Below are 15,542 nucleotides of genomic sequence, written 5' to 3'. Positions count from 1 at the left end.
GAGGAAGATTTTAAGGGGGAAAAAATAGAAAGAATAAAAAGAAAGAGAAGGCGATACCTTGGAAATATATATAATATATATAATAGATAGTTTTTACAAATAAATCGAAAAAATTTTTTAGATAGATGTATTTTATATGCGTAACAAATGATGCGTGGTGTATTGAATTTATATACTAATTACTTAACCGTGTTGATATTTAATTATATCTTATTCAAATTCTTTATATTTAATAAATTACTGAAAAATATAATTTTATACCACATGATATTTTGTTTATTAAATATTACTAATAATTCATGTGAATCTTCCCTGGAAAATGTTAAAATGAACTGTTTACTTTTTAATGATAATTAAAAGTTAAAAGAATCTATTGGGTACATAACGAATTTAATCAAAAAAGTTTGTATTACGTATGATATATTTGTATTAGCGATCACTTTGCCTGAAATGGAATTGTTGAAAAATAGTCAAAAATCTAATAAAATACAATTTATTTTTTAAAAAGTTTATCCTTTTAAACGGCTCACGCCCTCGGTGGATAGAAAATTTTGGTATAACGTTATTTCATTTGTTTATTAATTATTCACGAATTAGTTTTTTTTAGCTTAGTATCCTTCCACAAAATTTAAAATGTTTCGTATCACATTAAACTTGTTTGAAAATCGTTATTTTTTCTTTAAATTCGCGATTTTCATTACCAAAGAGTTTCTCACTTTTTGTACTTTCGGATAAAAAAAAATGTATTTCCCAAAATATGATGGAAATATACATCCAGACGAATGGATAAACGACATTCAAAAATTTCGACATATTCATAATTTGAATGATTTTAATATATTAAAAACTGCTATATTATTAATAGACCCCACTATCAAACTCCCAGCAAAAATTAGTAATATTGAAGAACTTCGTAATGCATTAAAAGGAAACATTTCTTTTGCGGTGTTTAGGAATACAAATAAAAGAAAATTGCAATTATTAAAATATATTCCTGAAAGTAGAGGTGGTGATACTTCAAAATTTATTTCAAAATTTTTCAAATTATGTTATAATGCAGAAATTGATGATGTAGAAGAACAAAAAAAATATCTTTGTAAATCACTTCCAATGAGTTATTATTTTTCAACCGAATTTTATAAAAAAATGAAAGATGTGAATTCAAAAAATGAATTAATTAAAGAATTTGAAAAGATTGTTGTTGAAGAATCAAATTTAATTAAAAATGGATCTATTGTAGCAATAAAACATGTTGCTACAGGAAAATATTTAATTTCGGCTGAAAATTTAATGTATACAACTGGGAGTTATAATCAATTGGTATTATGATTTTTTTTTACGAATATCTAAATTATATTTTAATAGAACTAACATATAATATATTGTTTCTTAGATTTTTGTAGGAAGTCAAGTACCTGGACCAAATTCTTTATGGAAAATTGTATTTGATAAAGAATTAGCTACTTACAACAATACTTCAATAAAGTTTCAGCACATCAAATCTGGTAATAAATTTCTTGGAATACATTATGATCGTTATATCTTACTTGATTATTATAAATCTCCTTCAACTAATCTTACAGAAGGTAATAATTAAAAATATATATTACTTTATTTTATTAAATCTTTAATTAAAATAATATTAATTTTCATTTTTTAGTGGGTTGTTGCGATTATTCTAGCGATAATTGTTGGGATGACAGTTGGAAATTTAATGATAGTGAATTAGAAGATCATCAAGGATATTTAAAATCAAATGATATTATTAATCTTAGTATTGAGAAACGTTATGATAATAACAAAGTTGAATTTTTACGTAGTCATGATATTCCATTTACTGTTGGGAATGATACCTTTCAAGAAGTTATTTGTCATAATGAAAGTTTAGAAGAAAACGATGAAGTAAGTAAATTGGTTTTATATAGTCTTTGTTTCTTTCGTTTAATACACAATAAATAATTAATCCTTTCTTTTTCTTTTAGTGGTGTATTGAGCTTATTAAACAACATAATTGGACCATAGATAATTTACAGTCTTAAACAATTTTGAGTATTAATTCATTGGTTGGTTATATTTTTAGTTATAATTAGTAAATATGTCTCATTTTCAAATTCTTCAATTTGTAATAAATTATTAAAATTTAAAATTTAAACATTTAAAATATATATTCACGCAATATTATTTTGCAATAAAATAAACTTATTCAACTTTTAAAAATTATTTTTAATTATTAAGCGCAGCAGGTGCATAAAAATTGGCAAGCGAAATGTTGAAAATTGATAATGTTTTTTGGCCGTTGAATATAAATTTAAATTCCGAGTGTAATTTTACGTTCCGGCTCCCAAAAACTTGCAACTGGAATTAGGTGTAGTTGGCCGAAAAAATAATTAGCTACAACGTGATCCGGACCCGGCTCAGGCGTAGATCGTCGTGGAATTCCAAGGGACTTTTTGCGATTAAACCGGGTCCGGAATCAGCAATCAGGAATTCGGCTTCGTTTTTCTCTAACTACACCATTATGTATGGGAGATACTTCAAATTATGTTACCATCACCTTAGATGAATAGTTATTTATCAAAAGAAATTTATAAAAAACGAAAATTTGATTCAATATTTCCACAAAATTTAATTCAATTAAAATTTATGTTATTTAACCGTTTATTTTATTTTGTCTTTTTTTTTATTTTATTTGTTTATTTTTATTTTTATTTTTATTTTTTTGATTAACTTTTATTATCGAATATTATTATTTAGCAGTTAGTCTCTTTTAGAAGTTTCACGACAGCCTAACCATTTAACGGAATAATGACTGAGTAGGACTCGTCCGTTAATTCGGTAATTGCTCAAAAATTCGGTACTATATCGATATATCGAATAATCAATTTTAGGTCAAATTCCAGCTATATTTTTCCAGTTTATTGAAGATTGCAAAAAAAATTTTTTTAATTTTATTCAGTTCGTCCATCATATCACTATAAGTTAAGTAAACGAACATGCAACTTCTGAATTTGGTAAGATCAAATTTTGTGTGAGGATCGGTATCTTTTTCGGCTAGCTGGTTTAAATATAAATAAATATTGGGATTTCGGAAAAATTATTACCGGAGTGCTTCTACCCAGCCACAGCATTATTTTTATAAAAAAAAAAAATGGATATTCCAAAATATGATGGAAATATACATCCAGATGAATGGATAAATGATATTCGAAAATATCATTACATTTGGAAAGTTGAATATGAAGAATTTTTGAATATTGTCATATCTTTAATAGATCCCACTATCAAACTTCCAACTGAAATTAGCGATATTGAAGAACTTCGTAATGCATTAAAAGAAAATATTTCTTTTACGGTATTTAAGAATACAAATAAAAGAAAATTACAATTATTAAAGTATATACCTGAAAGTAGAGGTGGAGATACTTCAAAGTTTATTTCAAATTTTCTCAAATTATGTTATAACGCTGAAATTAATGATATAGAAGAACAAAAAATTTATTTTTATAAATCGCTTCCAATGAACCATTTTGATTCTATTTCAAATGAATTTCACCAGAAAATGAAAAATATAAATTCGTTAAACGAATTAATTAAAGAATTTGAAGATTTTGTTGTTTATGAATCAAATTTAATTACAAATGATTCTATTGTAGCTTTAAGACATGTTGCTACAGGAAAATATTTAAGTTCAGTTGAAAATTTATGTTATAAAACTGGAAGCAAACTTCAATTGGTATTATGATTTTTTTATATATATACGAATATTTGGTCATATTTTACAGAACTAATGACAAACCATTTTTTTTAGGTTTTTGTAAGAGGTTCGGATCCTGGACCAAATTCTTTATGGAAAATTCAATTTAATAAAGAATTGGCTACTTACACTGATACTTCTATAACTTTACAACACACAAAATCAAATAAGTTACTTGGAATAAGTTGGTATGGATCTGGAAATTCGTATTCTTATCAAAAATCTCCAACATTTGGCTCTACGGAAGGTAATAATCATTAAAATATACTTCACGAAGTAACAAAATAATTAATATTTTCATTTATTATTATTTTTAGTAAATTGTGGTGGAAATGCAAGTGAATGGAAATTTAATTATAGTAAATCAGAAGAAAATCATGAAAGTTATTTAAAATCAAATGATATTATTTATCTTAGCATTAAGAAATCAGTTGACCGTAGTGGTCGTACTACTCATATTGGTAGTGTGGAATTTTTGCGTTGTCATGATGTTCGATTTACTATTGGGAATGATAATTTTCAAGAAATTGTTTGCCATAATGAAAGACTAGGAGCAAATGATGATGTAAGTAAATAAATTTTATTTATCTTATTTGATTTATTTCTTATCATTTATAATTATTAACTGTCTTTTATTATTTTTAGTGGTGTATTGAACTTATTGAACAATGTGCTTGAACAATTTGAACAATGCATTTGGGTCATACTGATTAATCAATTAGTTATTTTTTATTAGTTTAGTATTTATAAGTTCTTCATTATTTATTTATTAAACTAAAATGCTTACAAATTCCTTATTAAATAAAATAATAAAATTGCAGTATGTAACTCTTTGAAAACAATAGTTTAAATATTTTCCTTTTATGCAAGAAAATAGGAATTGTGAAATAATGGATTCTTTAAGTCATACAGTGTGTAATAAAAAAAACTTGAATATCATTCATGTAATAAAAATGCATATATATTATACGCTCAAAATAAATCTGATTTTCTTTGCGTAAATTGAATAATAAACCTATAACCAAGATCTATATTATGGTATAGTTACTTCAATTTCGGTATATAGTAAAAAAGCGAAAAAAATTATTCAAATTACAAAAATATGTGTAGTTCGCTCAAAATAAGTCCAATTCTTATCATTTAAAATGCAAAATAAACTCGAATATCAGGGCTACATTGTGACATCTTTCATGGTCATAATTCTTTTTTACTTCTTGAAAAAATTAACTACAAGTGTTGATTTTTGAAGAAAAAATATAAAGTGAAATTTGTGAATTTAGAATGGATACAAAGTCATTGAAAATTTCTCAAATGTTATCAAGACCAATAGAAAAGTATAAATTAAAAAAATTTTTTTTGACTATCTATTGCACTTTATGCAAAGAAATACATATTAATTCTAATTAGCTACAAAAAGTTTTAATCTAAAAAAATTATTATTATAAGCTTAATTATAAAAAAATTAATTTACCATTCGAATAAGCTATTTTACTTGGGCTATATAACAAATATTTGAATTATATTTTTGTAATTTGGTGCGATCATCATGGCGTTACGGACAAATTTTTTTTTTTGTTACACGCGGGGTTACTCCGTACCTTAATAAACGCTATTCTGCTAAAGTATTTATGAAAAAAAATTAAAATTGTATCACGTAATTTATAAATCTATATTAGTATCACATAACCAAATTGAGTAAATCCTTTTATATAATTTGTAATTATGTAATATCAAATATTTAATCTTACAAATAAAAAAAAATGTAAAAAAAATTTTATGAAAAAAATTTTCGTCTAACACTTTTTTAATTGATTATCACAAGATCTGCATAATCATCTACACGTTTTTTAATTTTTTAACGAAAAAGAAATATATTTGAAACTTTATTTCTTCAATAAAGATCAATAAAATTAAATACATGTAGTAAAAGTGGCACAAAAACGAATATTTTGTAATTTTATTCTAATGATATCAAAATAAGCAATATTGCAATAACAACATCTATAACTATAGCTATAGCTATAGCTATAGCAATAGCTAAAAGCTAAATAGCTATAGTATAATAATATTAATAATATTAAACTACGAAGTTCACATGGTGCATTCCCAAAAAGAAGAAAATATGCGAAAGAGTGAATAAATAAGGAAGGTCATGCAGAATGATCACCACTTCAAAAAACATACTATCGCTAAATAGGTTTATTTTCATTTGTGGTAAGATGTACCTTCCATTATGTAAAAAAAGTCGATCCGTTTTTTATATTCCATCTTTTTTTCGTAAAAGACTCATACTTCCGGAATTAATAATAACCTTACAGAATTTATCGAATTATTTATTTACATTTTCCGTGAATGGATCCGCGAAAAGGCTCATTTTTATGGAGTTATTAGTTATTGTTATTTAATTGAGATATACCATTTTCACACTAAGAATGAAGCAAAGATTCATGCATCTTTCAATTCTTCATTTTCAATAGATTTAGTATGAAAATGAAAAAAGTATATCTATGATTTCTTTTTCACTAAAAAATTGTATATATATACACATACCTTTCTCAATGGGGCTTGAGATAAATTGTTATTACATCTTGAAGACATCATTAATATATCAATAGCAATTTCCATCATGCAACATCTAACTTTTTTCATTCTTACCATTATCTTTTGTCTAATGGGTATCACACCTTTTGTACCAGGCACTGAAGGTAATGTTTTTTAAATATATATTAAATCGATTCATTATAACAATTTAATTTATTTATTTGATATATAATAGCATACGAGGTTCTAATCTTGCCACTCTTCGGAAATAGTAAGAAAGTCTTAAATTTAATTATTAAATTTATAAAAAAATGTATATTAATTGATCTTTTTTTTTTTACAGACTATGATATTTGTAGTCTTTGGATGGAAGATTTGAATCAACATTTCATAACCCTTATACCTAATGGTCTAAATGATCCTAATGGATATATTAATTTCTATTGTGGAGGTCATATGCCCCAAAATGGCGATTCAGGAGTAGTTCCGAAAAATGACGTTATAACTTTGCAAACTTTAGATAGTACTACACCATATCGAATTAATTTTCGTGCCCGACAAGATACTTATTATTATTATACTATTGATAAAGATTATACAAGTGATACGTGTATAGTATTTTTGGGTTCCGACCACAATTCTTGGGAAGTTGAAGAATTAGGTTACGGAGAATGTAAATTCCTAAGAGATGGACCTGGTCAAAATGCTGATACAAGTGTTTCAAAAAGTGCTGTAACTAATGTTGCTATAAAAAGGGTTGGAAAAAATGATTAGTTTTTACCCCAATAACAATTGCAGCTGAGATAATATACCATTCATTAGATAGTATACTACCTTTTCATATAAATAATCATTAATAAATCATAATAAGCATCGTTATTACAAAATACTAAAAAAAAAAAGATCAAACTTTTGTAATGCTGTAATTTTTTCTTTGCATAATTAATTAATTATTGCATTATTCTCAAATAAAGCGCGTAAGTTTATTTTTAAAATAGAATAATTCCGAATTCTTTCCTTAATGTTGCAGAAATTAACTAATAATGAAAAAGGTATGAAAGTATTAATTGTTTTCTTATTTTATAGAAAGTACTGGTAATACTATTACTGATAATTCTACAAATGTTAAGGATAATAAAAATAATAGTTTTGATAAAGATAAACAGTAATGATATAAATAATGAAGATAAAAAAAAGAAAAATATAGAAAATAAATATTAACAATATTAACTTATATAGATAAATTTATAAATTTTAAAACAGTTCGTATTGTGTAATTGTTGATTTATAATGCCATTGATGCCATTGATATCATGGCGAAGCCACCGTGATAATGAGGTTGCCGATAAGATACTGTTTACATTCAATTGACTAAATTGAAGATAGAAAATTTCCTAAAAGCAGTGATAACTTCAAAAATTAATTTCAGACTTTTTCAAGTTATGTCATAGCGCCAAAATTAATAAAATAAAGAATAAAAGAAATATCTTTATAAATCAATTGATGAAACAAATTCAAATTCGAAATTTACTAATATAGATGATCATACCATTGCGTTTTGAAAAATTTGTAAGTCAACTAGCTTATATATATATATGGACTAATATATACAGTATACTGAATATAATAATATTATCTTTTACTAATCAGCGGCGGCGGAGTCGCAGCGGGCGTTTCATTACTAAAAATCGCATGTACATATGATCACATTTTTTACGTTAATCATATAAATTCTTATCAAAGAACGCGTGTACTTTATTGATAATAATTACATATACAATATTATTTACCTTATCTTTTACTAATTTTAAAATAATCCTATAGCCTTCCTTTTTGGGTAAGTAATTCAAGAGCTTCAGCTTCACAAGAGCTTTTCTGGTTTCATCCATTTCAAAGTTAAAATTCTCAGTATACCTATTTTCGATTTTAAGATTTTGCTTCAAGAAGATTGTGCTTTTCTTTGTAATTTTTTGTATTCGTTAGATTAATAAAAATTTCCTTGATTTTACCATTTAGTGTCCCTAATAGTAAATAAGATTAGTGTTAACAAAACAATATATAGATTAATTTCTTTGCATTTCTCCATTATCATGTCGTGAATAAGATACTCCAAATATATTTTCAGTATCCATAACTTCCATGCTTATTCATCAATTTTACGTCCTCTAAATTATATTTACGAATGATTATGAACTAGGAAACTACCGGGAACCAAAAACTCAGGTAACACACATTATTATATAAACTATATAAGCTTAAATAACATTAACATACGCGTAATGGATATGGCGCGTAAACAATCTTACATCATAGTAATCACAATGACTCACAGTAAAATTATCTATAAAAACGCTTTTTTCAGACTTTTTAGTTTTTCGAAAGTTTATTTCTCAGTTTTCGAAACTCGAAAACTTATTTCTCCTTCTAATATTTAGTTTTCGAAACTCGAAGGCTTATTTCTCCTTTTAATATTTAGTTTTCGAAAGTCTATTTCTCCTTTTAATATTTAGTTTTCGAAAGTTTTTTCTCCTTTTAATATTTATTATTATCTTTAAATATTATCTTTAACATTTATCTTTTTCTTTAATATCCAAACATCAACATTTTTCTAGCATCTTTAAACAACCGCCCTCCACCAACGCTTATTACAACATAACTCTCGTAATTAAATATTTTCGCGTTACTTTGTCACCTATCGCGTGTTTTTTTTATTTTACAACTACTGTCCGATATATTTAATCATCTATCATTTTCTTTTAATAGTTATTATAACTGTTTTGAACTTATATTTAATACATATGATATAAGACTTTTGTTCTTATCTTTTCTGCAAAAGTCTTGGAAGATTTCTACTGACTTAAATGTATTTTGGTAAGTGGAAATGACTAAGCTGGGATGTATAAGGGATTTGTGCACCTAGAGTGCTTCGGTTATCCTCCTCTTCTAGAAGTTTGGTTACCTTAAATGAGAACAATGATAGAAATGATTTCTCAAGCTATGTCGCAGACTTCTGTATGTGGGGCCCTTCCCTTTGGTGGTGGGTCTCATGTCTTATTATCAATGTGACAGTACCTCTGCACGAGTTTGATCACTCACGATATATCGTTAATGTCAGTTGATAGTAGGCATGGGGGCTTGAATCTGTCTTTTCTACAAAGCTTGCTTAGAGTACTCGAGTCTTCTAATGTATTTTTAAATTTTTGGGTTTAATCTAACAAGAAAGTTTGGAAATCTTAAAATCTGAGAATTTTTTTTTTTTATAAAAAAAATAAATTCTGGATGAGATTTTTTTGCACAATATTTTAAAGGCCTTTGTTTAAATTATGCTACAAAGTATTAAATCAAGAAAAATATAAAGATTTAATCAGTAAAATAAAGTATGAATTATATTTTTACTTTTATCTTTAACAATTTTTTGAATTTATTAAATCGAACTTATCCTGCTATACAAAACTTATAATAATAAAATTTTTTGTTTACTGTCAATTTATAATTAATTACTATAAAAATATAAATCACGCACACCATCATTTTTATATTTATTGATAAGATTTGTATATTATTCCCATAAGTAAGATCAGAAGCGGGCCAACCCAAAAAATATTTTCAAATTTTCTAAAGAAAATTTAATAGTATCAAAAAATCTAATCCTCTTAAATTTGTTGAAGATAATATTTATTTCCCATTTTCCAATATTTTCTCATATTCTCCTTTTATATATTGATGTATTTGACAAAGTATTAATATTCAATGAAACGATTGAAATGTTCCTTTGATGACGAAAATAAAATTGTTTAAATTAATATTTAATTAAAGGACAATTTCCATAAATTGAATAAATAAGAACTCTTTAAATTATCAACTTACTTCATAACAATAAAATTTTAATAATAAGTAAGATTCATAACAATAAAAATTTTCCCGTCAAGGTCATATATAAATTCATCGTCATCTATATTATTCTTCCATCCAAAATATTTTAATTCTCCTGAATTTCAATAAATTGGGCAATTCCATGATTAGCATTTGAGTTCGTGATTTTTTGTATATTTTGGTATATTTTGGTGAATCAGTTGATGTATCACACATTTTAAGATACTTCCAGAAAATAAAATATTTGTTGTTTAATTGATACTATAATCAAAATTTTCAACCTCATCAAAAGGCTATAAAATTCTTGTTGTAAAAAGAAATTGATTATAAGCCGAAAAAGTTCCAGTAAAAATTATATTATAAGTACTGAAAAATTGTAAACTCTTTAATTAAAAAAAAAATAAAATTAATATTATACACAGAATATCATAGCGGTAAAGGATCTCATCTAAATCATGGCAGCTCTTATCAAAGCTACTACCAAAGTTTTAAAAGTTTTGCCAAAGCCTATACGTAAAATAATAACAGCAAAAAAAAAAATTCGTTTCTGACACGGAAAATTCTTCAAATGTCCAATATTCAAGAAAAGAATATTTATATCGAGATCTGGACAAAAGCAGAAACACATGGCGAAAAGAAATTTTCAATAGCCATATTATTTAAATGCTTTATAATAAACACGAGCTTCTTTATTTGAAACTACTAAAGTATTTCTGGTTTAATTTGTTAATTCTTGCGGATTAGATGATGATCACGAACGAAAAATGACCATCATAGATTTTTAGATTTTTTTAAATTTACTCATACGTTTATTCGAGCTTTCACTAATATGTAGCAGAATGCGTTTAAATGGGTAAGCATACTTTTAGAATGAAATTAATGAAATTGGGAGTCCATTTTATTATTAGTCACGATGTATTCAAAAAAAAAATTTTGTCACGCTTTTTAACAGCTAATACATCTTTTCTTAATTAATAATAATTTTTTTTATTAGGTTTAGCTAGTTCTTACAGCACTTGTTTTTAATGATAAAAGAGAGAGAGAGAGAGAGAAGTTTCTAATTTTAGAATCTTGTCATTTAAAATAAATAATACATGATTTAAAAATATAAGTTAGATGAGTTTCCCAATCCATATCTGAGATTTACTGTACAAAAAAATCCCTAATCCTTTTGCCTGTGCAGCATCTAAATCTCCATGATACACCTAAACCTTCTTCATCTATGTGTTTAAATTTAACTGATTGCCCTGTTAAACATTGACAAAAAGTTTGTAGCTGTAGTAACATTGGTATATACTCGTACATAATGTAGAACTATATAATTGTTATAAATATTACTATAAAAATAAGATTTTGTAATTAAAAAAATAAAAATAAAAAATAAGAACTTAATTTATGCTTAGGACTATAAGAATTGACTTCAAATTCATTTATATTGCCTTTAACTCTTTTGAATGATAAATCAATTTGGATTGGCTCGAGTTCATGAATTAATTTTGAGATCATGGTTTGTTTGAACACAATGAATAACACCTAAGTATTCCTTGGCCAAGTGGATAAATATTCTCATTTTTCCAACAAGATATCGTAATCGACCAATATTGTTTACTGACATATGAATATCTGATAAAATCTCTGTGGCTTTCAATAATTTTCCTAAATTTGATTGTCTTTTAGAACTAAAAATTAAATAAATGCATTTGAAAAATTTTTACCAGAAGTAATAGATCCAGCTTGCACAGAATTATCTTGTTCAATTTCATTTTTTTATTAAGCGTCTGAAGATCCATTAGCAGTTCTTTCAGGAGGAGGTGGTGAATGGTTATACACACCCTTGCAAATAATTACTATTGTTGTAATAATGTGGAACTAAAGGTGTAAAAAGTACACCGCATTTTTTCACTAATTTGTCGAACAATATGACCATCATTGTATATATATATATTTATATATTTAATACGTGTTTTTCTAAAAAAAAAAATAATAATTTTTAAAAAAAATTAATTAAAATAAAATAATTGAAATAAATAGTAAATAATCTCAAACGATAAACATATTAACATATTTACACATAATTTCTAGTGAGAACTTCGTGAAGCAATTATTGTACAATGTTTTAATGAGTTTTGTTCTCCTATTATATTGAAGAATACGGTTATTATCCCTTTAAACTTTAAGCTTGTTTATTTAAAAAATTAAAATTTACCATTATAGCACTGCCATGAATATCTTAAGCCATGATCAGTTTAGGTTTTCCAGAACATGGAATCCATTTCTATGAGATTCTATGCTTCACAGGATAAAGTCTAAATACAAATAAATCAGTTAAAGTAATTTATTTTTAAAAAAGGATTATAAATTTATACATACGTATAGTTCTTTGACTTTCTGCTGTTTCGGCCTGTTCATTATTACAAATTTCTTTCCAGTATTCAGAATCTGCACTATGGCTTAGTCGCTTAGATTATATTTTTGGTTCAACAAATTCGCAATGTTTACGTGGTCGATCTGGACTACTTTGAGTTGAACTTTGGTCTCCACTCCTAAAGAATATTGAATCTAAAATAATTGCAAAAAAAAAAAAATTTTTTATAATAATTATTTTTTATAAAATTTATTAATAAATTCTCACATTCTTCCGGCAGCCTCTTATATAATACAATACAATTTTACGCGTCTATAGTATTGTATGTAATATTTAAGCCACAACCCATTATGTCACTATATTACGTTAGTATGATAGCGATAAGTATGGTAATTATGCCGATCATATTTAGACAATCATACTACGCTGATTTACTATTTACCCAAAAAATTCTAATAAAGAACTAGCTACCAATATCTCCAATATCTTATACCTTATAACTTATTGCGGGTCTTGATTGATCTAATTGACCGAAAGTATATCAACGAGATATCAACAAAGTATAAACCAGCGCAGAGAATTGCAAATCACCTTTCCATATTTTTACTATTTATAGTAGTAAGTTTAATTTCTATCATATCCTTTATATAATAGAGAATGTAGATCCTTCCTTTTTGGGTAGTTACATTAAGTATTATGTAATTCCGAATCGTAAATGAGTGGTTAATCTGGTCTTGATTTAAGCATGACGAAGATCAGAAAAATAAATTTAATAATTAATAATATAAATCGTGTAACCACCAAGTTTGCTTTTTATATTTTCTTTCTAATTTTTACATTATCTTAAAAAATGGATTTTCCAAAGTATGATGGAAATGTTAATCCAAATGAATGGATAAACGATATTCAAAAATATTTGAGACTTAAGAATATTAGTAATAAATATAATGAACATTTAGAGATTGCTATATTATTAATAGATTCTTCAATATCACTTCCACCAGGAATCGATAGTTTTGGTAAACTACGTAAAGCACTTAGAGAAGATATTTCTTTTACAATATTTAAGAATACCAATAAAAGAAAGTTACAATCATTAAAATATATACCTGAAAGTAGTTCTGGCGATACTTCAAAATTCATTTCTACTTTTCGTAAATTATGTTATAATGCAGAAATTAATGATATAGAAGAACAAAAGAAATATCTTAATAAATCACTTCCAATGAATGAATATTTTTCAGAAGAATTTTATGAAAGAGTGAAATATGTAAATTCAACTAATGAATTAATTGGAGAATTTGAAAATATTGTTGCAGAAGAATCAATAATGATTAAAAGTGAATCTATTGTAGCATTAAAACATGTTTCTACAGGAAATTATTTAAGTTCAATTAATGATTTACGTTATACAACTGGAAGCACAAGTCAATTGGTATAATTTTTTATATTATAATTTTTTAAATAATATACTTTTAATTAATTATTTAGAACTTTTATTAGACTTTTGCAGGAAGTCCAGTACCTAATCCAAATTCATTATGGAAAATTAAATTTGACAAAGAATTAGCCTCTTATGCTGATACTCCTATAAAGTTACAACACGTCAAATCCAATAAATTTCTTGGAATATATTATTATGAATATGATAATAATGGTAGATATGTTGATGATTATCATTTATCTCCCTCAACAAATCATACAGAAGGTAATAAATTAAGTTATATTTTGCTTCATCTTGTTTATTAATTCTATAATTAATTATTATATTTATTAATTTCAGTGAGTTGTAATAATCCTAAGGATGATAAATATTGGTTTGAGGATTGGAAATTATATCATAGTAAATTAGAACAAGGTTATTTAATGTCAAATGATATTATTAATCTTAGCGTTAAAAAATCTACTCAAAGTAGTTTAGTTGAATTCCTACGTAGTCGTGATGTTCAATTTACTATTGGAGATGATACTTTTCAAGAAGTTATTTGCCATAATGAAAGATTAGGAAATGATGATGACGTAAGTAAACTTATTTTATATAACTTTATTATTTAAATTATTAAATTTTTCTTTTCTTTTCCAGTGGTGTATTGAACTTATTAAACAACATGTTTGGACTGTAGATATGTGATTAAATTATTTTATAATCAATTAACTGTTAAGAAAATTGATTCATTTATAAATTTGGTAACTGGATTATATAATAGATTAATGGATGGATCAAAGATTTCAACTTTATGTGATATCATATTATTATCAGAAATGATAATTATCTTTAATTTATTTCTCAAACTTTTAAACACCGTGACTTAATAAGTTAATTATTGAACAGACTAATAGTATGTAACGCTTATCATGACATAATAAACTTGTTATTTAGCAGTGATGGTAGATAATTCTTGTACTTTTTTTTTAATTTCAATTTTATATTCTTTTCTAACTTTCACATAATTTTATAAAAAAAATAGATTTTTCAAAAATATTAATGGATAATCTTGGAAGCTTAAAATTTTTGGTGGTGAACATAGTACGATTGTACGAATGAATCTTTGGAATGAATCTTTGCTTTATTAGTATTTTACTCCCAATCGATAGTTTTTAAAATCTTTGCAAAGCACTTAAAGAGCATATTTCTTTCAAGAGTATTTAAATACCACAATTACATTTAAAATGTCCCAACGACAAGCCTCTCTTGTACATCGCAACATTGTTATGGTGGATGTAAAAATTGAAGTGGTGAAAGGGAGTGATTACAGTTAAAGGAAAAGGAAATACAAAATTTGTATTAGTTAAGTTGTGCAATCTGTTCAATCACTAATAGAACATCCCCATCATTGCTCAATTTTCTTATATCGATTATTTTATAATGCAAAAAAAAGAACAAATGAAATGTCTTAGTAAATCATTTCTAATGAATTATACAATAGTGAAAAATGTAAACTCAACTAATGAATCAAATTTGACTACAAATGAATCTATTGTGGCCTTCAACCATTTTTCTATAGGAAA

General features: G+C 25.4%; 5 protein-coding genes across 5 annotated transcripts; 4 read left to right on the top strand and 1 right to left on the bottom strand.

Moving 5' to 3' along the window:
* Positions 1 to 741: 741 nt before the first annotated feature.
* OCT59_013666 (uncharacterized protein) lies at positions 742 to 2,156 on the top strand (the record flags this gene model as incomplete). Its single annotated transcript, XM_025329524.2, has 4 exons — positions 742 to 1,320; positions 1,394 to 1,586; positions 1,661 to 1,902; positions 1,983 to 2,156. 4 exons carry the CDS (start codon positions 742 to 744, stop codon positions 2,037 to 2,039), a joined length of 1,071 nt encoding a protein of 356 aa, XP_025184663.1. The 3' UTR covers positions 2,040 to 2,156.
* Positions 2,157 to 3,142: 986 nt separating this feature from the next.
* OCT59_013665 (uncharacterized protein) lies at positions 3,143 to 4,602 on the top strand. Its single transcript, XM_025314661.2, has 4 exons — positions 3,143 to 3,733; positions 3,809 to 4,001; positions 4,072 to 4,319; positions 4,400 to 4,602. Exons 1-4 carry the CDS (start codon positions 3,149 to 3,151, stop codon positions 4,430 to 4,432), a joined length of 1,059 nt encoding a protein of 352 aa, XP_025184664.1. The 5' UTR covers positions 3,143 to 3,148; the 3' UTR covers positions 4,433 to 4,602.
* A 1,823-nt stretch (positions 4,603 to 6,425) lies between these two features.
* Positions 6,426 to 7,069, top strand: OCT59_013664 (uncharacterized protein; the record flags this gene model as incomplete). The annotated part of the gene is made up of 3 exons (XM_025331626.2): positions 6,426 to 6,459; positions 6,531 to 6,566; positions 6,639 to 7,069. 3 exons carry the CDS (start codon positions 6,426 to 6,428, stop codon positions 7,067 to 7,069), a joined length of 501 nt encoding a protein of 166 aa, XP_025184665.2.
* A 4,582-nt stretch (positions 7,070 to 11,651) lies between these two features.
* OCT59_013663 (uncharacterized protein) lies at positions 11,652 to 12,098 on the bottom strand (the record flags this gene model as incomplete). The annotated part of the gene is made up of 3 exons (XM_066141659.1): positions 11,652 to 11,824; positions 11,884 to 11,916; positions 12,017 to 12,098. The coding sequence occupies 3 exons, from the start codon at positions 12,096 to 12,098 to the stop codon at positions 11,652 to 11,654; spliced, it is 288 nt and encodes a 95-aa protein (XP_066001776.1).
* Positions 12,099 to 13,383: 1,285 nt separating this feature from the next.
* Positions 13,384 to 14,664, top strand: OCT59_013662 (uncharacterized protein; the record flags this gene model as incomplete). Its single annotated transcript, XM_025310221.1, has 4 exons — positions 13,384 to 13,968; positions 14,037 to 14,241; positions 14,317 to 14,552; positions 14,617 to 14,664. 4 exons carry the CDS (start codon positions 13,384 to 13,386, stop codon positions 14,662 to 14,664), a joined length of 1,074 nt encoding a protein of 357 aa, XP_025184666.1.
* Between the last annotated feature and the right edge of the window lie 878 nt (positions 14,665 to 15,542).

This window comes from Rhizophagus irregularis, chromosome 21, assembly GCF_026210795.1.
Source record: "Rhizophagus irregularis chromosome 21, complete sequence".
Lineage (NCBI taxonomy): Eukaryota > Fungi > Glomeromycota > Glomeromycetes > Glomerales > Glomeraceae > Rhizophagus > Rhizophagus irregularis.
This window is presented reverse-complemented; position numbering and strand designations above follow the sequence as displayed.

What these genes read in the sequence shown, in the direction of transcription:
- OCT59_013665 (XM_025314661.2), top strand. Translation starts at nt 3,149, where the DNA reads ATGGATATTCCAAAATATGATGGAAATATACATCCAGATGAATGGATA. An exon ending in CTGGAAGCAAACTTCAATTG is followed by an intron (nt 3,734 to 3,808) that starts GTATTATGATTT and finishes CATTTTTTTTAG; the next exon opens with GTTTTTGTAAGAGGTTCGGA. An exon ending in AACATTTGGCTCTACGGAAG is followed by an intron (nt 4,002 to 4,071) that starts GTAATAATCATT and finishes TATTATTTTTAG; the next exon opens with TAAATTGTGGTGGAAATGCA.